General features: G+C 46.3%; 1 protein-coding gene across 8 annotated transcripts in view; it reads right to left on the bottom strand.

The window, feature by feature from the left end:
* CUX1 (cut like homeobox 1) overlaps positions 1 to 24805 on the bottom strand; it is a 469420-nt gene that overhangs the window by 147241 nt on the left and 297374 nt on the right. For all 8 annotated transcript variants that reach the window (XM_023194480.1, XM_023194479.1, XM_023194482.1 and 5 more), the window contains 2 exons: positions 22946 to 23022; positions 19445 to 19511 (listed from right to left, as the gene is read on the bottom strand). In XM_023194480.1, the coding sequence (XP_023050248.1) occupies positions 19445 to 19511; positions 22946 to 23022 (144 nt within the window). The remainder of the gene's footprint in view (positions 1 to 19444; positions 19512 to 22945; positions 23023 to 24805) is intronic.

Below are 24805 nucleotides of genomic sequence, written 5' to 3'. Positions count from 1 at the left end.
AAGTGGTTGGGGGGAAAGACGGAGGAGGATCTGGCCACTGCCTGATGCAGATGCTTAACCCTTCCTCTGCCATGGTCCCCTCTGGAAGTCTTGTAAAGAATACAGGCGTCTATTCAGAATGTTTTAAAGATGTAAGTCCATAAGGCCATTATAGGACACAAGTCAAATCGTGTTTTAAAGACCAAGGAAAACAACTATTTTGAAGTTCAGTTATTGCAATTTTTAAAAAAAAATTTTTTTTGAGACTGAGTCTAGCCCTGTTGCCCAGGCTGAAGTGCAATGGTGCGATCTCGGCTAACTGCAACCTCTGCCTCCTGGGTTCAAGCGATTCTCCTGCCTCAGCCACCCGAGTAGCTGGGATTACAGGCGCCCGCCACCACACCCAGCTAATTTTTTAAACTTTTAGTAGAGATGAGGTTTCACCATGTTGGCCAGACTGGCCTCGAATGCCTGACCTCAAGCGATCCGCCCACCTTGGCCTCCCAAGGTGCTGTGATTACAGGTGTGAGCCACCACGCCAGGACAATCTTTTTTTAAAACCAGATGTGTGATATAGGAACAACTGTTCTTTACTGTTGCACTAAATAACAAATCTAAGAGCCACTGACATTTTGAAGCAGTGATGAATGTAAACAGTGTTTGTGATCTCTGCAACAATGGGAATGAGACGTGAAAGCCTCTATAATTTCCACTCGCAATGAGGTCACAGGTTTGCAATTACCCCGGTGTGGGGGCTTCATTTGCAATGGAAGGAAATGCTACATTGCAGTTAGACACTGATGGAAATAAAGATGTATTTTCTAGGCTGGGCACGGTGGCTTATGCCTGTAATCCCAGCACTTTGGGAGGTGGAGGCGGAGGGACCATGAGGTCAGGAGCTCAAGACCAGCCTGGCCAACATGGTGAAGCCCCATCTCTACTAAAAACTACAAAAATCAGCTAGGTGTGGTGGCACGTGCCTGTGGTCTCAGCTACTTGGGAGGCTGAGGCAGGAGAACCGCTTGAATCCGGGAGGCAGAGGTTGCAGTGAGCCGCAATCGCATCACTGCACTCCAGCCTGGGTGACAGAGCGAGACTCCATCTCAAAAAAAAAAAAAAAAACAAGGCGTATTTTTTTCTGGGTTCACTTCATGAAGCCCCTGGGTTCTCTCTATAGACCCCACATGAAGAGCCCCCAGAATGAGGGATACCAGTGCCTTCTTTCACCAGAGCAGGTAAGTGTGGGCACAGGAGCAGGCAAGGCAGGGCAGGATCTGCTGGTCAGGAAAGGTGGAAGTGGCCGCAAGGTGAGCTGGGGAAAGAAAGGCCTGAGATTCTACAGCACGGTGGAGTTCGAGTTGGCCTAAGGTGAGGCTGGGAAGGCAGGGCTGCCTCCCAAAGTGCCTTGTGCATCACGCTGTGAATTTGGACTTTCCCTTAGAGATGAGAGAGCGCGCCACGGAGAGATTTTAAGCGGGACAGGTTTTAGCGGGATCAGACATGGTTTAGAAAGATAATTTTAGCAGATGCTTGGAGGGTGGTTTTGTCCAGGGAGAAACTGGTGGCAGAGGGTCAAGTTCGGAAGATCTTGAAGTGAGACCAAGAGATGAAAAACAAATTAAGGTCGGGTGCGATGGCTCACGCCTATAATCCCAGCACTTTGGGAGGCTGAGGCAGGTGAATCCCTTGAGGTCAGGAGTTCGCGACCAGCCTGGCCAACATGGTGAACCCTGTCACTACTAAAAATACAAAAATCAGCCAGGTGTGGTGGCAGGTGCCTGTAATCCCAGCTATTCCAGAAGCTAAGGCAGGAGAATCGCTTGAACCTGGGAGGTAGAGGTTGCAGTGAGCTGAGATCTCGCCACTGCAAGTGACAGAGAGACACCCTGTCTCAAAAAAAAAAAAAAAAAAAAAAAAAAGAAAGAAAAACAAATTAAAATGACAGTAGTGAGAGTGGTGATGAAGTTGGGAATGTACAATGTTGCAAGAAGGAGGAACTAACATGAATTAGACAGGAGGGTTCACAAAGGAGTGATGAAATACCCTCAGTTTCTGGAATGAAGGAGGAGCAGATACGGTCAAGCAGAGGAAAAAAGCAGAAGGGGGCTGACTATAGGGAAGGGGAAAGTTATGGAGAATAACAAGGTAATCTGAGTTTGAGATACTCGTAGTAGAAATGTCTAGTAAGAAATTGAAAATATAGAGGTTTTTCTATTGGGAAATGAAATCTTTTCTTATTGCTCTGCAAGGGCGCACGCGTGTGCGCGCACACACACACACACTCTCTCTGTTATATACATTGCAAATATTTTTGCCAGTCTGTCTAAATCCATCTGCCGATCCATCCGTCCATCCATCTATCTACCCGCTCATCCATCTCCACCAAGCTCTGAATTTCCCTTGGTGAGTTCTACTTTTGGCATCACGCTTAAAAAAAAAAGTTTTTTTTCCACCCCCTTATTGTATAAATATCCAACTAAAATTGCTCCTAGTGTTTTTATGGGTTTCTTTTTGGTCACATTTAAATGTTTTAAACATCTCAACTGAGTGTGGTGGCTCACGCCTGTAATTCCAGCACTTTGGCAGGCAGAGGTGGGTGGATCACTTGAGGTCAGGAGTTCGAGACCAGCCTGGCCAACATGGTGAAACCCCATCCTTACTAAAAATACAAAAATTGGCTAGGTGTGGTGGTGCGTGCCTGTAATCCCAGCTACTAAGGAGGGTGAGGCAGGAGAATTGCTTGAATCCGGGAGGCGGAGGTTGCAGTGAGCTGAGATCATGCCATTGCACTCCAGCCTGGGCGAGACAGCAAGACCCTGTCTCTAAATAAATAAATAAATAAATAAATAATAGACTTTATTTTGCGTGGGGCTCAGCTCTGATTCTACTGGCTTCTACATAGTTGGCCCGTTATTCTACCATTTACTAAAGACTCTGTCCTTCTTTAATGTACTTAAATTTGAGCAACTTTTATTTTCAAACTTTTTTTAAAAATAGAAATTATGTCTCGCTGTTTTCCCAGGCTGGTTTTGAATTCCTGGCCTCAAATGACCCTCTCACCTCGGTTTCCCGAAGTGTTGGGATTACAAGCGTGAACCACTGCGCCTGGCCAATTGAGCAATTTTTTTTTTTTTTTTTTTTTTGAGACAGAGTCTTGCTCTGTCGCCCAGGCTGGAGGGCAGTGGCACAGTCTTGGCTCATTGCAAGCTCCGCCTCCCGGGTTCATGCCATTCTCCTGCCTCAGCCTCCCGTGTAGCTGGGACTACAGGTGCCCGCCACCGCACCCGGCTAATTTTTTTTTTGTATTTTTAGTAGAGACGGGGTTTCACCGTGTTAGCCAGGATGGTCTCGATCTCCTGACCTCGTGATCCGCCCGTCTCGGCCTCCCAAAGTGTTGGGATTACAGGCGTGAGCCACCACGCCTGGCCCAGAGCAATTTTTATATACAACTTTTTCTTAGTTTTGACGTCTGCAAAAATTCAGAAAGCTACTATAAGAAAATGACAATCAACCATCTGTGTACAAAAAGAATTAGCCACTTAACACAACTAGTCCTTTTTCCATTGGAAAAATCCATCGGAAATTGGATTTCTAATTACATTTGGGCTTTCCATGGAAACCGCACAGCAGCTGGTCATCTATATATTCATTAAAATCCTACAAATTGGAGAGTTTGTTTTGTTTTTTTTTTTTTTTTGAGACGGAGTCTCACTCTGTAGACCAGGCTGAAATGTAGTGACACGATCTTGCTGCTTCAGCTTTCTGAGTAGCTGGGACTACAGGCATGTGCCACCACGCCTGGTTAATTTTCGTATTTTCAGTAGAGACGGGGTTTCATCATGTTGGCCAGTCCGGTCTCGACCTCCCGACTTCAGGCAATCTGCCCACCTCAGTCTCCCAAAGTGCTGGGATTATAGGTGTGAGCCACCACTCCCGGCCTGCAGAGATTTTTTTTTTTTTAAGGATAGGAAGATCACAGAAATGCATCGAAGCACACATTGTCCAACTTAGAAGAAGTGAAAAGGTAAAAATATAGGCTATTCCACAAAATTTAAAGAAAAAGCTGTGCTTTTGTGCTTCAGGCTATTTTGATAGCAAGGATTCTCAACACTACATAATTTTTTTTGTAAGATGGAGTCTTGCTCTGTTGCCCAGGCTGGAGTGCAGTGGTGTGATTTCAGCTCACTGCAACCTCTGCCTCCCAGGTTCAAGTGATTCTCCTGCCTCAGCCTCCCAAGTAGGTGGGATTACAAGCTCCTGTCACCATGCCCAGCTAATTTTTGTGCTTTTAGTAGAGATGGGGTTTTGCCATGTTGGCCAGGCTGGTCTCAAACTCCTGACCTCAGGTGATCCGCCCATCTCAGCCTCCCAAAGTGATGAGGTTACAGGTGTGAGCCACCTCCCCTGGCCAACACTACATAATTTTTATTTTAGTTTTTCCCAACTCCCTTTAGGAAAATCAGAGGGCACCGGCATGGTCATTTGGGGGTTAATTCTCACTGATGTTGAATGCCCCAGTCTTTGCTCTGTTCATTGGAGCATTAAATCTGAAGGCTCAGGAGAGCGATGCAGTCGGGCTGTGCAGGAGTGATGCCATAAAGCTCGGCATTAAAAATTCATATTGCAGGCTTGCCTTAGAACTCAGGAGAGGTGGCGAGGAAATATGAGACACCCCACTGTCTTTCTGGCAATTGGAGACATTCCTCAACAAATAGCACCTCGGGAAGAGAATGAAAGGGCAAACAAGCCGTGAAGGAAATCAATGAGTTCAATTATCTCCCTCGCTCCTGCCTTCCTATAGGAAACTTTTCATTCTTTGAGGTGGGTTCCAAAAAGTTTTTTTAATGAAATCCCTGAACAAGAGCCCTGGGCATCCTTGCTGGGTGCCTGGCTGTTTGGCACCTCTTTTAATTTGTTTCATACCAGCCCAGGGTGCCCCAAATTCTCCAAGCCAGATGGAGCCAGATCTCCAATGTGGGCCACCACCTCAGTGTCATGGTCAGCTGGGAGGGGACCGAACAGCTTGTTCTCACTTTAAAACTTGGATCTTGCAGAAATGTGGCACATAGAAGACAGTTCGTTACTAGATTATTAACCTCTGGTGTTGATTTTTTCTTTGAGATGGAGTCTCACTCTGCTTCCCAGGCTGGAGTGCAGTGGCACAATCTCGGCTCACTGTAGCCTCTGCCTCCTGGGTTCAAGCCATTCTCCTGCCTCAGCCTCCTGAGTAGCTGGGTTTACAGGTGCCCACCACCACGCCCAGCTAATTTTTGTATTTTTAGTAGAGACGGGGTTTTACCATGTTGGCCAGGCTGGTCTCGAACTCTTGACCTCAAGTGATCTGCCCGTCTTGGCTTCCCAAAGTGTTGGGATTACAGGGGTGAGCCACTGTGCCTTGTCCCGGTGTTGATTTTTTAGAGACATGTCTATGAAGGCATTTGCAGTTTGTGCAATGGTTTGAACTTGGAACTTCTGGTCACCATATTTAGTGGTACCTCCATGGTGACTAACGCAGATTTTAAAATTTAGGGTCCCTGAGGAAGATGATGGGAAACAAAGCCTTATACCTGGGTCCCCCAGCTGTGGCACGCTAATATGGATGAGCAGGTCTTGCAGTGCAGATAACGATTTTTATAAATTCTTCATGGAAAGCAACACAATTCTTTGAGACGGAGTCTCACTCTGTTGCCCAGGCTGGAGTGCAGTGGCGTGATCTTGGCTCACTGCAAGCTCCGCCTCCCGGGTTTATGCCATTCTCCTGCCTCAGCCTCCCGAGTAGCTGGGACTACAGGCAAATGCCACCTCGCCTGGCTAGTTTTTCTTTTTTTGTATTTTTTTAGTAGAGACGGGGTTTCAGAATTCTTAAGAGTGGGAAGACACCTTGAGCAGGGGGAGGTAAGCAGACCTTTTTAAAATGTGCCAGGTGATGCCAGGCACCTTGCAGGCAGCAGCAGCAATGTCAGCCACCCTTTATAGAGGTCCTGTGCCAGGCAATAATGTGGCATTCTTTTCTTTCTTTTTTAAACAGAGTCTCTCTCTGTTGCCCAGGCTGGAGTGCAGTGGCGCAATCTCAGCTCACTGCAACCTCCACCTCCCCGGTTCAAGTGATTCTTCTGCCTCAGCCTCCTGAGTAGCTAGAATTACAAGCACCTGCCACCACGCCTGGCAAATTTTTGTATTTTTAGTAAAGACAGGGTTTCATCATGTTGGCCAGCCTGGTCTCGAACTCCTGGCCTCAAATGATTCACCTGCCTTGATCTCCCAAAGTGCTGGGATTACAGGTGAGGCGAGGCATTCTTTTGTTTCGCTTATGAAAATACTGAGGTCTGAGTAAGGAAAACACCTGCCCTGGTTGAGGTTACATAATTCATGGAGTCGGGAATTAAACCCAGGTCTTTATGATGTTACGACCCAGGTTCTTCCCACTGTGACTCATGCTGTGCCCTGTGCCCTGGATGCAGCCCTGCCTGAAGGCCACGCCACAAACAGGCCCCTCTGGGAGACAGTATCAGAGATCCAGGCCTCTGGGAAGTAGAATTGGGCAAGAAAATGCAAGAGGCTGACAAAGGGGCTGGCTTCTCCATCCTGCCTGGCATCTGGTCCGATCCTTTCGTTTTACTAGAGAGGTTGGTGCTGCGGCCGAGGGAGGGGCTTTGTGGGGCCACACCTGGGGACAGATGGGACCAGAGTCAGGGTCTCTGAGCCGTGCCCATCGTCCACTGTCCCTGACTTTTCACTAGAGACGTCTACAAATATCACAGAGCAGCAGCCTAGGAACACAGGCCCCATGCCAGAGCTGCTGTGAGCCTTTGGCGAATTCTGGGCTTCCAAACTCTCTTGTCTGATGATGGCCTTGGAAGGCTACCTCAAGAGTCCACAGCCAGCTAGGCGTGGTGGCTCATGCCTGTACTCCCAGCACTTCTGGAGGCTGAGGTGGGCCGATCACCTGAGGTCAGGAGTTCAAGATCAGCCTGGCCAACATGGCGAAACCCTGTCTACTAAAAATACAAAAATTTGCCGGGCGTGGTGGCACATACCTGTAGTCCCAGCTACTTGGGAGGCTGAGGCAGAAGAATCGCTTAAATCTGGGAGGTGGAGGTTGTAGTGAGCTGAGATCATGCCACAGCACTATAGCCTAGGCGACAGAGCAAGACTCCGTTTCAAAACAAACAAAAAAACAAACAAAAAAATCCCGAAAAAGATGCCACAGCCACTGGCAGAACATGAAGGCATAAAAAGAAGGGGGACAAAGCTCCCCAGATTAAAACCCGCAGGGCAATGAAAGCAGTGTAATAAATCAGGCTCCTGAACAGCAGGGAAACAAGTGGGTCTTAGGGCTCACCTATGTGATGGAATGTTACGCAGTGTACACTGTGTTTCTGAAGCATATTTAATGATAAGCAAGAAATATTTACAACATGTCAGGTGTTAAAAAAAAAAAACAAAAAACCCTAGAAATCAAAATCATGTTATCAGTCTATGCCACTGATAAAAAACAGACGAGTTTGGGCGAAGTAGCTCACGCCTATAATCCCACCCTGCACTTTGGGAGGCCAAGGTACGAGGATGGTTTGAGGTCAGGAGTTCAAAACCAGCCTGGGCAACACGGCAAGACCCTGTCTCTACAAAAAATACAAAAACCGGCCTGGTGTGGGGTACACACCTGCAGTCCTAGCTACTCGGGAGGCTGAGGCAGGAGGATCGCTGGAGCCCAGGAGTTGGAGGCTGCAGGGAGCTATGATAGTGCTACTGCCCTGCAGCCTGGGTGACAGGGTGAGACCCTATCTCCTAAAAAGAAAAAAGAAAGCACTATATAGATCAGAAAAAAGAAAGCACTATATAGTCCCTGGGCCACATCTGTGGCCTGTTAGGAACTGGGCCGCATAGCAGGAGATGCACCGCAGGAGGCAAGCTTCGTCTGTATTTACAGCTGCTCCCCATTGCTCTCATGACTGCTTGAGCTCTGCCTCCTGTCAGCTCAGCAGCAGCATTAGATTCTCATAGGAGGGCAAACCCTACCAGGAAATGCGCATGCGAGGGATCTAGGCTGCACACTCCTTACGAAAATCTAACGCCTAATGATCTGTTACTGCTCCCGTCACCCCCAGATGGGACCGTCTGGTTGCAGGAAAACAAGCTCAGGCTCCCACTGATCTTACGTGATGGTAGAATTATTTCATGATATAGTACAATGTCATAATAAAGTGCACAATAAATAGAACGTGCTTGAATCATTCCGAACTGCGCCCCCCCACCACACTGGTCCGTGGAAAAACTGTCTTTCACGAAACTGGTCCCTGTTGCCAAAAATGTTGGGGACAGCTGTGTTAGATGATTTTGCCTAACTGTAGGCTAATTAACGTGGGTGTTCTGAGGACGCTTAAAATAGGTGAGGCTAAGCTATGATGTTAGGTGTATTAAACGCATTTTAGACTTAAGGTATTTACAAGTTATGATGGGTTTAGGGGGACATAATGCCATTGTAAGGAACAATCTGTGTAGAAAAAAAGAGTATGGAAATAGGCCAAAATGTTAACAATGATCATCTTTGCTGTGGGATTATGAGTGATGATCTGCTTCCTTAAAAAAAATCTTTGAGAATTTTCTAAATTTTGTATAGTAAACATGTACGGCTTTGTACTTGAAAATAACATCATGGGCCAGGGGCATTGGCTCACACCTGTAATCCTAGTACTTCGGGAGGCCGAGGCGGAAGGATCACTTGAGGCCAGGAGTTCAAGACCAGCCTGGCCAACATGATAAAACCCCGTCTCTATAAAACATACACACACACATACAAATAGCCGGAAGTGGTGGTGCACGCTTGTAGTCCCAGGTACTGGGGAGGCTGAGCTGGAGAATTGCTTGAACCTAAGAGGCAGAGGTTGCAGTGAGCCGAGATCGCACCACTGCACTCTAGCCTGAGCAGCAGTCTCAAAAATAAAAATAAAATAAAAAATCTAAAAAGGAAAATAATGTCATGTAAAAGGAAACAGCCTATAATTCCAACTACGTGGGTGGCTGAGATGGGAAGATTGCTTGAACCCAGGAGGCAGAGGTTGTGTAGTGAGCTAAGACTGAATCTCCACACTCCAGCCTGGGTGATACAGTGAGACTTTGTCTTAAAAAAAAAAAAAAATAATAATAATAATAAATAAATAAATACACAAATAAATAAAATAAAAACTGTAGGACTAGTTGAGACTGCATGATAAAATGTTTTAAAAAATTATGTATATTCATAAACATGTTTATGTATATGGACACATGTACAGTGTCTGTGGTTTTTTTTTTTTTTTGGTTTTTGTTTTTGAGACAGAGTTTCACTCCTGTCAACCAGGCTGGAGTGGAGTGGTGTGATCTCGGGAGTACCCCACGGGAAGGACGGTTCTCCTTTCTGCCAGCCTTCCCACCTTTCTTCACAAGGACCCTGGGTGGGACTGGGCAGCGTGAGGTGAGTCACTTTCTCCTCTGCCACTTCTGAAGCAAATAAGACATGCCATGTCACTGAGATTTGCGTAGCCCAGGCCCTCCCAGTGGTGGTCAGGGACTCCCCATGGTGAGTCAGAACCTTACAGCTCTAAGGAATTTTACTGGGGGCAGAAGGTGGCATGAATGTTCCAGGCTGGGCCTCCGTCCTAACTCTTCACTGTTGAAGCACTTGAAGGTCGGGTGGCGCCTGCTTTCTGCTTAGGAGCCAACAGCATCCTGACTTTACCTTTCCAGAGCGCAAATGTCCTTACTAGGCAGGCTGCAGTCTGAACACTACAGAAGTGGTAACCCTGACCCACTCATCATCACGGGGAAGGCTCAAGAGTTCCTGCACAGCCACGATGTGCGAAGCCTGTGTGTATAGAACATGGGATAAAGGCCCTCTTTTGAAGTAGTTTTCAGTCTATACTTAAAAAATGAGGCCGGATGCGGTGGCTCACGCCTGTAATCCCAGCACTTTAGAAGGCCGAGGCGGGCGGATCACCTGAGGTCAGGAGATCGAGACCAGCCTGGCCAACATGGCGAAACCCCGTCTCTACTAAAAATACAAAAATTAGCTGGGCATGGTGGCGTGTGCCTGTATTCCCAGATACTTGGGAGGCTGAGACATAAGAATTGCTTGAACTCAGGAGGTGGAGGTTGCAGTGAGCTGAGATCATGCCCCTGCCCTCTAGCCTGGGCAACAGAGGGAGACTCTGTCTCAAAAAAAAAAAAAAAAAAAATTTCTACTAACCACATTTATTTTACAATATATCGGCATTAACTATTGTCACCATGCTGTCTAATACATCTCTCAAATTTATTCCTCCTATCCACCTATAAATATGTATCATTTAACCAACCTCTCCTCACTCCCTGGTAACCACCATTCTTCTTAACTTTTACGTGATCAACGTTTAGAGTCAACATGAGTGAGATCTTGTGGTATTCGTCTTTCTGTGCCTGGTTCATTTCACTTAACGTAACATCCCCCAGATGAATCCATGTTGTTGTTGCAAATGGCAGGATTTCCTTTTGTAAGTCTCCATCGTATTACGCTGTGGATCTACACCACATTTTCTTCATCCACTCATCTGAAGCTGGGCGCACAGGTCACTTCCCCATCTAGGCTGCTGTGTGAATAGTGCTGTGATAAACGTGTGAGTGCAGGCATGCCTGCAACACAGCCATTTCCTTTCTTTGGATAAATACCCAGCAGTGACATTGCTGGATTGCAGCCTGCATTTGGCACTGCTATGCAGGCTGCAGGAACACCCGTTATCATGCCTGACCCTCACAATTCTGGGATGCAGGAAGGGGTGTGTCATGACACCCCCGTTTCACAGATCACCATATGTGCTACGATCTATACATTGTATTCACTCAACAGTCCGTTACCTGTTTCCTTCACATATACACTGCAAAATCCCTAGGCTTGCCTTAACAGTGAATCAGAAAAACTTTAAGGATCTCTTAAATAGGTAAAGTCTGTATGAATGCATGCCAAACCCAGGTGACAGTCTGTGAATAATGATTTTCTCTACCCTCTTAAAGTATGCTGGATGAATATGACTGTTTTATTGGCCAGGTGTGCTGGCTCATGCCTGTAATCCCAGCACTTTGGGAGGCTGAGATGGCTGGATCGCTCGAGCTCAGGAGTTCGAGACCAGCCTAGGTAACATGGTGAAACCCCCCGTCTCTACTAAAAATACAAAAATTAGCCAGGTGTGGTGATACACACCTGTGATACCAGCGACTTGGGTGGCTAAGGTGGGAAAATCGTTTGAACCCTGGAGGTGGAGGTTGTAGGGAACCAAGATCGTATCATTGCACTCCAGCCTGGGTGACAGAGTGAGATCCTGTCTCAAAATAGAGAAAGAAAGAAAGAAAAGAAAAGCAGTAGGACTGGTTGAGAGACTATGATAAAAAATTTTAAAAACCTGATTGCATGTTTATATTCATAAACATGTTTATACACATGGACACATGCACAGTTCTTCTGTTTTGTAATTTTTTTTAACTTTTGAGATAGAGCCTCACTCTGTTGCCCAGGCTGGAGTACAGTGGCGTGACCTCGGCTCACTGTAACCTCTGCCTTCCGAGTTCAAGTGATTCTCCTACCTCAGCCTCCCGAGTAGCCGGGATTACAGGCACGTGCCACCATGACTGGCTAATTTTTGTATTTTTAGTAGAGATGAGATGTCACCATGTTGGCTAGTCTGGTCTTGAACTTCTGACCTCAAGTGATCCACCTGGCTCGGCCTCCCAGAGTTCTGGGATTACAGGTAATCCTGGCTGCCTCTCTATTTATGTGTACGTGTTTTTGGGTACAGAGTGTGTGAGCCTGTGTGTGCAGGTGATGTCTGTAAGCCCCCTCACACCCTGTCTTTATCGTTCCAGCAACTGACACCACACCTACCATGGTAAAGCAGGGCTTCCCCAAACATCAATGAAGGAGAGGAGTAAAGTTTGGCAATTCTCATTGATACTTTGCAACAGACACGTCTATTACATGTCAATTACATTTCCCAGCCAGGTCTGGGGTCCACAGAACAGGCAAAGAATCTTTGGTGCTCAGAGGAATTTCTACCTGGACTTGGAACTATGAAACCACCCCCTGTTTCCGCCCAGGCCCCAGCCTGGGGGGACACCAGGTCATGGTTGTACTATTCAGAGGGGGCCAAGACAGCTGGTGTTGGTACAAGAGACAAGGAAAATCCTTCAGGGCTCACCCAGGCATCAATTTTCAGGTGTGGGGCAAAATACTTGTACAGAGATGAAAAAAATCCCAAGAATTCTACAAAATCCACAAGCCCTACTGGAGATAAGACACAGGAAGAAGAAGGAAAAAAAAAAAAAAAAAAAAACCGACCATCGGTTTTTCCCTGCAAGTCTGATTTAGAGCTCTCTAAGGTTTAAGGGACAGGAGGTTCTTTATTCAAGTCCATACTCTCAAAACCATAAAAGTGGCTGCTTCTCTATTTTTAGGGAAATTAATCCAACCAGGATAATTACAGCAACTAGTACTGGAAACTGATGACTCATCAAAAAGCCAGGAAATAGAACATTTTACATTCTTAAAGGTACAGCAGACAGACTCTATTTTCAGGATGCTTAAGTTGTCCCTTTCAAATTCAATCAGGGGATGCAATATTTGTCTAAACATGATGGTCAAGACAGTTGGGTGATTCTCAGGTTTAGTCAACTGGGCTCTACCTGGCCCCAGTTCCGTGAGTCTTTCATGAGGAATTATCGTTCAGAAAGGGAAAAATCAATCTGCTAGGGTCAATACGACGAGGGCTTGTGAGACTGGGAAAGGCTGAACCCCCCAGGAATGCCTGCCTTCACCCAGCTAGCCCTCACCTTCGCTGCTTGATTACGAAACTGGCACCAGAAAGGGGCTTTGAAGACCGCTGTGGTCTCAAGCAAAGAGCACTGGAATTTGAGCCTAAAGGACCAGGTCCGGGGCCTGACTCTGCATGTTCCTGGGACTGCTTCCTCATCTATGCAATGAGCACAGTAAAAGCTGCCTTGATGACTGCAGGAAAGGGCAGACAAGATAACACTCAGGAAACCACTGTGAAATAGTCCAGCACAGCACGTAAACAAAGTATCCATCCCAGCTGCTCACGCCTGTCATCCCAGCAATTCAGGAGGCCAAGGCGGGTGGATCACTTGAGTCTAGGAGTTCGAGACCAGCCTGGCCAACACGGCAAAACCTCGTTTCTACTAAAAATACAAAAATTAGCTGGGTATGGTGGCAGATATCTGCAATCCCAGTTACTTGGGGGGCTGAGGCAGGAGAATCGCTTGAACCCAGGAGGCGGAGGATGCAGTGAGCCAATATCGTGCCACTGCACTCCAGCCTGGGCAACAGAGCAAGACTCAGTTTCAAAAACAAAAAAAAAACAAAAAACAAAAATTAGCCAGGCATGGTGGCACGAGCCTGTAATCCCAGGTACTCCAGCAGCTGAGGCAGAAGAATCACTTGAACCCGGGAGGTAGAGGTTGCAGTGAGCCATGATCGCACCACTGCACTCCAGCCTGAATAACCGAGAGAGACCCTGACTCAAAAATAAATAAATAAATAAATAAAAAGAAAGTATCCATCCCATCCACATTCAGCATGCAGAGAGTTGTCTTGAATTACTGGTATCCACCTCCCTTCCTTTAAAAAATTATTATTATTATTTTTAGAGATAGGCTCTCATTCTGTCACTCAGGCTGGAGTACAGTGATGCAATCATAGCTCACTACAGGCTGGAACTTCCAGGCTCACGTGAACTTTCCAACTCAGCCTCCCAAGTAAATGGAACTAAAGGTACAACACCATGCCCAGCTAATTTTTTGTATATTTTGGTAGAGATGGGGTCTCACTATGTTGCCCAGGCTGGTCTCAAACTCTTGGGCTCAAGTGATCCTCCCACCTCGGTCTCCCAGAGTGCTGGGATGATAGGTGTGAGCCACCGTGCCCCGCCTCCTCCCCTTTCCAAATTCTGTCCTATGTCCTCTTTTGGGACCTGGATTTCTCTATCCCTCCAAAGAAGCATAGAGGCTCCCCCACACTGAGTTAGCCACAGGAAAGTTTTCTGCTGTTTCAGAGCACGTTGTGTTTTGTGATGAAGCACTGGTTATATACACGTTATAAAGAAAATACTCTAAAATTAACCCAAGTGAAGTTCCTCGTAAATGTCTCTTTTGTAACCATACTGTGGAAGTATGTGTATATACAATGTCGTTCTTTGAAAAAAGCATATACGCTAGGAATACAACATGAGTAACCTTAAGAAATATGAATTTTACTGGCAGGAAAGGTTTGGGAGGTGCAAATTCTCCTAAGACTACAGTGAGCTATAAAAAATGTAGTATTTCAGTGCAATTCAATATTTTCTTTCATCAAGGCGCAGTGCCTCGGCCCACGAGTGGGGAGGAATGCGAGAAGCTGACTGTGTGTATTGCAGCTGGAAGTCCTTTTCTAACCCAGATTCGGGGGGACGGCATAGGATCGTGGACTTCAGCAAAAATGGGAATTCCTGCACTTTTGCCCGGAACACTAGCCGCTTGGCTAGGAGGGCGACATTCCTGCTGGAGGGTGCAGTAGCAACCCAAACTCAGTAACAAGTAAGTGAACAGCTGCAGGAGATGGATGCAGGAACTTGGAGCAGTGAGGGATGCCCAGGCCTCTCTCTGGGCCGGCTGCTGCTGCATGATTCCAGCTATCTGCCACCTCCATGGCCATCCATCCCAGGAAACTGTTCAGATGTTAAAATCCACACCATGTTCCTTTGCTGGACTCTCCAAGGTTAAGGCTATTAGGGTGGTAAATCTCCATTTGCTAAGAGAAGTGGGAAGATCCGTACACAGGGAGACCATCCGAGAAGGAGCTATGTTTTTAACTAAAGAAAAAAGAATGCCAGGCATAGTGGCTCATGCCTGTAATCCCAGCACTTTGGGAGGCTGAGGTGGGAGGATCACCTGAGGCCAGGAGTTTGAGACCACCCTGGGCAACACAGTGAGACCCCGACTCTAAAAAAAATTTCAAAAAAGAAAAAAAGGGCAGAAATAATTCATTTATTTAACCCAGAAATGGTTATAATCGGAAACCTTGCAATCTTCTTACACAACAACTGTTTTGGCAAAGCCCCCATGTTCCAACAAATATTAGACTGTGCTTGCCATTTGTCTAAGGAATCTTGCATTAATAAACATGAAGAAGAACACTTTTACCTCCCACTCTCAACGACAGGACAAAACAAAGACCAGCTGTATTCATCAATGGGCCCTTGTTCTTCACATAAAGGCTAATTACATTTTGCTTCAAGCCTACACATGGAAAACTTTACTGCCGTTGTCTCCGCCACAGTCAGCCCGTGCTGTCCCAGCTGACACATGGCGATGACTGCTCACGATAAACCAGGGTCTCGGAGCAGCCTTGGTGCCACAGACCTGTGGGCTTCTCCCCAACACCGGGGAGAGGGATGGGTACCCCATGACATCTCCCCACGACAGACAGGCAATGTGCACCCAGTCCATCGTGGTGAGGTGGTGAAGGTCAATTTCCTCCAAGGCCGTTAATTTCAGAAATGCATACCACGCCCTGCTGTGAGCTTGCTGGGAATAGCTTCTATCTGTCAACAGCTTAGCCTCAGTCTCTCACCATGCCAGGTGCTATACACACACATCCCATTCCTCTTCAATACCATTCAGCGGGCCGGGTGCAGTGGCTCACGCCTGTAATCCCAGCACTTTGGGAGGCTGAGGTGGGCGGATCATGAGGTCAAGAGATCAAGACCATCCTGGCTAACATGGTGAAACCACGTCTCTACTAAAAAGACAAAAATTAGCCAGATGTGGTGGTGCACACCTGTAATCCCAGCTACTCGGGAGGCTGAGGCAGGAGAATCGCTTGAACCTGGGAGGCGGAGGTTGCAGTGAGCAGAGATTGTGCCACTGCACTCCAGCCTGGACAACAGAGCGAGATTCCATCTCAAAACAGAACAAAATAAAAACAACAACAAACAACACGCAGTGACTTGACTCCTGGTATGCCTGCTGTACAGGTCAGAGAGGGAGGTGGACAGCTCATAGCTCATTCAGGGTCACGCCGAGTGCTGGTAGTAGACCCCCGTGAATCACTCCCAAGTCAGTCTTTCTCCAAAACCCATCTTCCTTCACGCCTCTCCAATTCCCGTCAACAAATATTTAAGAATGCCTCCTTTTTTTTTTTTCTTTTTTGTTTTGAGACAGGGTCTTGCTCTGTCACCAGGTTGGAGTGCAGTAGTATAATCTAGGCTCTCTGTAGCCTCGGCTCAAGTGATCCTCCCACTTCAGCCCCATAAGTAGCTGGGACTACGGTTAAGAGCTACCACGCAGGGATAATTTTTGTATTTTTTGTACAGACAGGGTTTCGCCATGTTGCCCAGGCTGGTCTCGAACTCCTGGGCTTAAGTGAAACACCCGCCTCAGCCTCCCAAAGTGCTGGGATTACAGGCGTGAGCCACCGTGCCCGGCCCTAAGAATCCCTCCTTCTGAAGAGGGAAAAGAAATAGTTTTTGAAATGCTGGAAGACCATATGTGAAAAGATTTACCCCCAAGGGGCTTACATTCATAAGCATGAATGAAAATGTGTCTGGTCTCATAAAATATGCGTAGGTTGGACTTGAAGCAGATGGAATAGTGACAAACCTGTCCTGGAAAATAAAAGGGGAGGGAAAGGCAGCAGGGGAAGTCACCGATTGAGTCCATGGCCTCCAAAGTTAAAAGAAAGTAGCCAAGATCCAATAATCTCAGGCCATTCTCTGCATTTTTGGGGGATGACTTACTCCGGAACTATTAGAGTACGTCGTTGGTCCTGGGCTGCCTTTGTCAGTGTCCAGACCGTTTCTAATGTGGGAAATGCCCTGCCAGGCTGCGCCCATCCTGCCCCACAGGCAAATCATTCGGAACCTCTGGCGGGTCCTCCCCAAGACAGGCTTCGCCAGGCTTGCATCTTCACAAACCTCTGCAAACCCTGAATTGACTTATATTCCAATCCCGAATCCCATACCACCTTCTTTAGGAAGGCTTCCTTGACAATTCTTTCCCTGCACTCCCCTGGTGCCAGGGATGTTCTCTGCCCTTCCCCAGCTCCCCTGGCTGGTGGGAGGAGAGAGGGGATCAGGTGAGGGGTCCCTGGCACTGCCCTGGGTCCCTCTCCCCTCCCCAAGGCCATGGCTCCCCTCGAGGGGGCCCTCACCTTCAGGCTCCAGCTTCCTTTCCCTCCTCTGGCTCATTCAAACCCAGGCGTGGAAACCCTACTGGTACTATGAGCCTAGGAACTGCACTTCTGCAAATAGGCCCAATGTTGCCAATGTTGACCTTCTTTTTTTTTTTTTTTTTTGTGATGGAGTCTTGCTCCATCGCCCAGGCTGGGGTGCAATGGTGCTATCTCGGCTCATTGCAATCTCTGCCTCTCGAGTTCAAGTGATTCTTTGCCTCAGTCACCTCAGGAGCTTAGGTTACAGGCGCGCACCACCATGCTCAGCTAATTTTGGTATTTTTAGTAGAGACGGGGTTTCACCATGTTGGCCAGGCTGGTCTCCAACACCTGACCTCAGGTGATCCACCTGCCTTGGCCTCCCAAAGTGCTGGGATTACAGGCGTGAGCCACTGCACCCAACCAAACTCTCTTCTGACTATCCCAATGGGAGTGCCCTGCCTGCCACCTGCAGGCTCCCTGTCTGACCTGCTGATGGCCAGCGCCCATCCCCTTGATTGCAGCACTGGGCATGCTGGATTGCAATGGCCATGGAGCCATAAAAGGCTCAGAATTTGCACGGGGCAAGGCACAGAGGAAGCCTCTGTGAACATCTGTTGAATCAATGAATGAATCTATTATCTCTGAGCCGTGCCTATCATCTAACCGAGTGAGTCTCTTTCCCTTCGTGTACACCACACCCCTCGGCCTGGCTCACCACTGGGGAGACAAGAATGTTTCTTACTTCAGAGGGCTAGTGGGGCGCACCCCAAGGGAGCCACTGCCCTCTCAGCTACAGTCCTGAGACAGGGCTAATTTTTACGTGAAGGGGATTAAGCCCCTGAAATGTTTTTTAAAACAAAAAAATATTTTTTTAATTTAAAATTTTTTTAGGGACAGGGTCTTGCTCTGTTGCCCAGGCTGGAGTGCAGTGGCACGATCATAGCTCACTGCAGCCTCAACTCCTGGGTTCACATGATCCTCCCACCTCAGGCTCCCAAGTAGCTGGGACTACAGGTACACACCACCATGCCTGATGAAATACAGTAATTTTAAAAAATCAGATTTACTGAGAAAAGCAACTTACTTAGTACAAGTAAGTTGCTTAATCAGGTTCAAGCAGAAGTAATTGAGAGAAGAAAGTAGCTGATCTAGTGGTGATGTCTTACTCTTTGTAAGTTTCATACTCATGATCAGAATCCGTTCTGATAACCAGGCTGGGGAGCTGGGTTCTCAAGGTCTCAGGCTACTAAACGACCCAGAGCAAAGGGCCAAGAACCCCATACAGCATCCTGAAAGCAACAGACCCAGCAGCACCCTCAAAGCCTCAGGTCACGTGAGATGGCGCAGAGGGATACTAAGTACCAGCACCCATACAGAGCTGAAGCCTGGTGGGACAGCGGCGCCATTCAGAAGCACCCATCTTCTTGCTGATGCCCACGGAGGCACTGTGTGAGCACAGTAGGGGGACCTTAGTTACTGGAATAGGGAAACCCAAGAGACATGGCAGTAAGCACGCATGTGTGTTTCCGCGGAAGATGGGAAAAGCCTTCCAGAACAGGAAAACAGGGTTCAAACTCTAGCCTGGCATTGCTCCCCTGGAATTTGGTAGAGGAGGCCATGGCTAGGAGCAATTTCTGCCATTTCTTCATCTTTTCATGATTTATGTCGATTATTATTTCTTCCTTGCTGGTGTTCTGCACGAAAGATGGGCTGGTAAAAAGTACACTTGTAGTGGACACCTCTAATTTCCTTTGGACAAGAACTGGGTGGGAACTTGGCCTTTTGTGACTCTGCCTGCCCGAATCTGTGTCTATCCGTATATCCACACATCGCGTTGCAAGGTATGACATGAACCCGTATGCCTGCATGGGAATGGGCTTATTCTGGGGCAGGCGTTCCTAAAGGGCCCTGGAAGAAATGAAGAATTATGGCCCAAGGAAGAAGAGATGTGATTTACCCAGACCCAACTCCACACAAAAAATGTCCCATGTGTCACATCGTGTATAAACTAACTCCCAAATTTTCATGGCAGAAGGCATAGCAGTGACCAGGCTTTACAGTAAATGACAGAAGTTTGTTGGAAGGGTTACCCAATGAGTGCTAGAATGTGCATTGAACCGACGCAAGTAACTCATGGGAAAGACACTGTGTCCCTGCAGCAGCACAGAAGTCAAGAACCTTCTCAATCCAGCCCTACACAAGCAAAATCAAGTGAGAAATGCGTGCCGATAAGGGAGGCCAAGCGGACAGACTTACTTTGCAGTAGTTTCTTCATCGTATTTGGTTTTCAGGTCAAATAATTCTGTTCGAGTTTTTTCCAGGGCTGAAAGGCAAAGAATATAAAACCATGACATAAGATACTAACTATTTAAATGAAATTTTAAAAGAATGCATATACAAGTAATCTATTCCCATTTCAAAAGAGCAAAGATTTCTGTGAAGAGTCAGGTGCGTGGAAAAACAAAGATTAGAAAAACACAAAAGAGGTCAAGATGATGAAAATATAAAAAATGGAATAGGAAATCCCCTTTCATTTCTGCCTCATCGAATCCCAAGCACCTACAAAGACAGAACCAATGTTAATAGTTTCCTCCCTCCCTCCCTTCTTCTCTCCCTTCCTTTCTTCTTTCCCATTCTCCCTTCCTTCTTTCTTTCTTTCCCTTCCATTTTTAAGAGACAAGTTTTCTCACTCTGTCACTCAGGCTGGAGTACAATGGCACAATCACGGCTTACTGCATCCTTGAACTCCTGGGCTCAAGCCGTCCTCTTGCCTCAGCCTTCCAAGTAACTGGGACTACAGGTGCAAGGCACTATGCTTGGCTAATATTTTAAAACACTGTTGTAGAGACAGGGTTTTGCTATGTTGCCCAGGCTGGTCTGGAACTCCTGGCCTGAAGTGATCCTCCCACCTGGGACTCCCAAAGTGCTGGGATTACAGGTGTGAGCCACTGCACCTGGATGATTTCATCTTTTAAGGTGTATTTTATTATTTCTGGCTGGGTGAGGTGGCTCACATTTTGGGAGGCTGAGACTGGCGGATCACCTGAGGTCAGGAGTTTGATACCAGCCTGGCCAACATGGCGAAACTCTATCTCTACTAAAAATACAAAAATTTGCCAAGCATGGTGGCGCATAGCCTGTAATTCTGGCTACTCAGAAGGATAAGGTAGGAGAATTGCTTGAACCCTGGAGACGGAGGTTGCAGTGAGCCGAGATCACGTCACTGCACTCCAGGCCTGGGTGACAGACGGAGACTTGTTTCAAAAAAGTGTAACAAAATAAAAGAAAGTGTATTTTACATTTAAAAAAATTTCCATACATAATTGCATGTATATATGTGTGTGTATATATCTTTTTTTATTTTCTACCCCCATAAATGGGATGGTATGAATATTTCTTGAGACTAGTCTTTTTCCCTGGGCAGTATGGTATGGAAATCCTTCCACCTGCAGATGCGGGCAGTGGCAATAACCTTCAGTTCTCTCATCAGGATACCTGGAAGTGAAGCTGCTGGCTGAATAGCTTGGGCACTGGAGTTTTACATAAATGCCACCCAGCTGGCCTCCCAAGAGGCTTCTTCCATGCCCATCCATTCCTTAAGTGCCATTTCACCCTCACCAACACTGGGTGTTTCAATAATTTTTGACAGTCTTTGTCAGGCCAGAGTTGCTATATTTTTTTTCAAAGGCCAGGTGCAGTAGCTCACACCTGTAATCCCAGTATTTTGGGATGCTGAGGTGGGAGGATCGCTGGAGGCCAGAACTTCAAGACCAGCCTGGGCAGCACAGTGAGAGTCCATGTCCATAAAATAAACAATGAAAAAAAAAAAATTAGCCATGTGTGGTGGTGCGTGCCTGCAGTCTCAGCTACTTGGGAGGCTGAGGCAGGAGGATCACTTCAGCCCAGATTTTGAGGCTGCATTGAACTATGATTATATCACTGATCTCCAACCTGAGCAACAGAGTGAGACCATGTCTCTAAAATGAAATAAAAAATTAGGCCGGCTGCGGTGGCTCACGCCTGTAATCCTAGCACTTTGGGAGGCCAAGGCAGGTGGATCACCTGAGGTCAGAAGTTCGAGACCAGCCTGGCCAACATGGCGAAACACCGTAAAAATACAAAAATTAGCCGGGCATGGTGGCGTGTGCCTGTAATCACAGCTACTGAGTAGCTGTGATTACAGGAGAATCACTTGAACCTGGTGGGGCAGAACTTGCAGTGAGATGAGATCGCGCCACTGCACTCCAGCCTGGGTGACAGAGCGGGACTCTATCTCAAAAATAAATAAATAAATAATTAAAAAATTCTGACAGTCTGACAGGCAAAACAGTCTTTCACTAATTGAATCTGCATCTCCCTGGCTAAAAAAACTTTGCATTTTTTCATATGTGTAGCTTCCATTTGCATTTCTTCTGTGAACTGACTATTCCTATCCTTTGCTTATTGTTCAATTGCACTGTTTCTCTCGTTTAACGGATTGACTGGCAGCCTTTACATTTTTTAATTATCCGTTTGTCAAACTGGTTGTGATTATTTTCTCCCACTCTCGTCATTTGTGTTTTAAGTTGAATCATGACTTCTGATGTCTGTCCACGTTTCTGCTCAGTTCTGGGTCATCAAAAAAAATAAATAAAATTTAAAAATACATTTAAATGAAATACATGGTGATACTTCTCTTTCAGAAATAAAAAAGAGAGGCTGGGCGTGGTGGCTCACTTGAGCTCAGGAGATCGAGACCGGACTGGCCAACATGGTGAAACCTCATCTCCACTAAAAATACAAAAATTAGGCGGGTGTGGTGGCGGGCACCTGTTAATTCCAGCTACTGGGGAGGCTGAGGTGGGAGGATTGCTTGAGCCCACGGAGGTAAAGGTTGCAGTGACTGGAGATCACAACACTGCGCACCACCTGGGTGGTAGAGCAAGACCCTGTCTCAAAAGAACAAAAACAAAACAAAACAAAAACAGAAATAAAAGAGAGAGGGCTGGGTGCGGTGGCTCATGCCTGTAATCCCAGCACTTTGGGAGGCTGAGGTGGGCGGATCACGAGGTCAGGAGATCGAGACCATCCTGGCTAACATGGTGAAATCCCGTCTCCACTAAAAACACAAAAAACTAGCTGGGCGTGGTGGCGGACGCCTGTAGTCCCAGCTACTCGGGCGGCTGAGGCAGGAGAATGGCGTGAACCTGGGAGACAGAGCTTGCAGTGAGCCAAGATCGCCACTGCACTCCAGCCTGGGCGACAGAGCAAGACTCTGTCTCAAAAAACAACAAAAAAAAAGAGAGAGACAGAGAGAGAGAAAGAAGTTTAAAGATACTGTAAAAACTTGAGCATAACCTTTTTTGGTGGCTTTTAAATTTTAAAGGTCTGAAATTACTGTTCTCCTTAACTTCACTTAGGGTAGAAATGACTTTTTTTTTTTTTTCTATTATTGTTCCAAATGAAATGTCAGTCCTTGACAGTTTGGTGATTTAGACGTGTTTGTTGGAAAAAGAGCAGGAAGCAAGGATGGCGTGTGGAAGGGATGAAAATGGAATTGAGATCCTCCCACCTCTACATTAACAACTCAAAGTCAGTGAGGAATGAGGCGCAGCAGCTGGCGGGCGTGCTGCGGAATTCTTCAGCGTGGGCTCACGGCAGCTCCCACGGCCCCCAAGAGCAACAGGTATCTGCGGGGACCGGGGCGGTCAGGGAGCCGACCCAACTCTCCCCCGGGTCCTCCCCACATCCACGGTACTAGGAAGGAGAGTATCAAACCTGTTTGTAGGCTCTGAACCTTATGCTCAGCTTCCTCCAGCTTTGAGGTGGTGGACATCTGTGTCTCCTGCAGCTTTCTGCAAAGAAGAGGATGAAGCCAAATTGGTCATCTCCTTTACCAACTGAAATGCACGTGTGCCTCTGGGCTGAGCTCAGCTCCCTCCCTGTGCTCAGCTGGCGGCAGGCGTGCCACGGGGTATCGCCAGCGACGACACGTGTGCTGTGGGCCCTGCTCCCGCAGCTTCCACACTCCAACTTTGTAACTGCGTGTCACATCATGGGAAGTGTGCAACCCGTGGGGCTTGACGGGTGGTAACTGGCGTAGAAGGTTATCCTAAATGTAATTTGTTCTTGCAATGCCAGATTTTAAAAAGAAAAAAAAAAATCATCATCACGCACTCATTGTTTTCTGAAGTTAGCCCAAGAAGAATGATCCATTTACATTCTGCTGACACAATGAAGGAGTTTCTTGGAATAAAGGATGCACTAAATAGATGTGGCAGCTGTTTCGTCTCTGTTATAATGGAATGCAAACGCAACTGCAATACCTAATGGGGACACTGTGAATGCTTGCAACGGCATTCCACAGATTCACATTTCCCAGGATCTCTAAGTGACTTCCCTGGTCAATAAATAGCATTCCTTCCTCTTAATCTGCAAAAAAAAAAAAAAAAAAAAAAAAAAAAAACCTCCAAAAATAAGTTTATTATTTTTATGTCATATGAATATAACATATGCTCTCATAATAATAAACTGGGAATACAGAAAAGTAGAAATGACACAGTTTACAAAGTCGCCCCAATTCCCATCACCTCTAGAAAAGCACTGCTAATATTTTCATGTATTTCAATTATGGACACTCAGGGATATAATCAAATATGACAAGAGCATGGAAAATGGAAGATTCTTACTATCCTTGGCTCATTTCCACTCCTCAGATAGAGGAGTGGAATTTCGTTTGTATCTTTCTAAAATGTTTCTGCATGTACAGAAATACGACATCATATGTAACAGGCTAAAGTGTAATATGAACAAATACGTAACATACTATAGCATAATATGAACTAATATGTAGCATATGATATGTAACAGGCGATAGTGTACTATAAGCAAACACATAACACACTATAGCATAATAGAAATTAACATGTAACAACAGTGTACTATGAACCAACATGTAACAAGCTATAGTGTAATATGAACTAATACGTAACATGCTATAGTGTAACATAAACTAATACGTAACACGTTATAGGGTAATATGAACTAATACGTAACACACTAGAGCGTAATATGACCTAATGTGTAACACACTAAAGCGTAATGTGAACTAACACGTAACAAACTAGTGTAATACAAACTAATATGTAACATGCTATAGTGTAACATGAACTAATACGTAACGTACTATAGTGATATGTGAAATAATGTAATATACTATAGTGTAACATGAACTAATATGTAACATACTATAGGGCAATATAAATTAATATGTCACATAGTATAGCAAAATATGAATGAATGTAATATACTAAAGTATAGTATGATCTAATATGTAGCATACTATAGAGTAATAATGAAGCAATGTAATATACTGGCTAGTGAAACAGAAGGTTTTTTTGTTTTTGTTTTTGTTTTTTTGAGACAGAGTCTCACTCTGTTGCCCAGGCTGGAGTGCAGTGGCGCCATCTCGGCTCACTGCAAGCTCCGCCTCCTGGGTTCACACCATTCTCCTGCCTCAGCCTCCCGAGTAGCTAGGACTACAGGCGCCCGACACCACGCCCGGCTAATTTTTTTTTTTTATTTTTTAGTAGAAATGGGGTTTCACTGTGTTAGCCAGGATGGTCTCGATCTCCTGAC

Source organism: Piliocolobus tephrosceles, chromosome 8, assembly GCF_002776525.5.
Source record: "Piliocolobus tephrosceles isolate RC106 chromosome 8, ASM277652v3, whole genome shotgun sequence".
NCBI classification, from domain to species: domain Eukaryota; kingdom Metazoa; phylum Chordata; class Mammalia; order Primates; family Cercopithecidae; genus Piliocolobus; species Piliocolobus tephrosceles.
The sequence above is the reverse complement of the archived record's forward strand: the minus strand, read 5'-3'. Positions and strand labels throughout refer to the sequence as shown.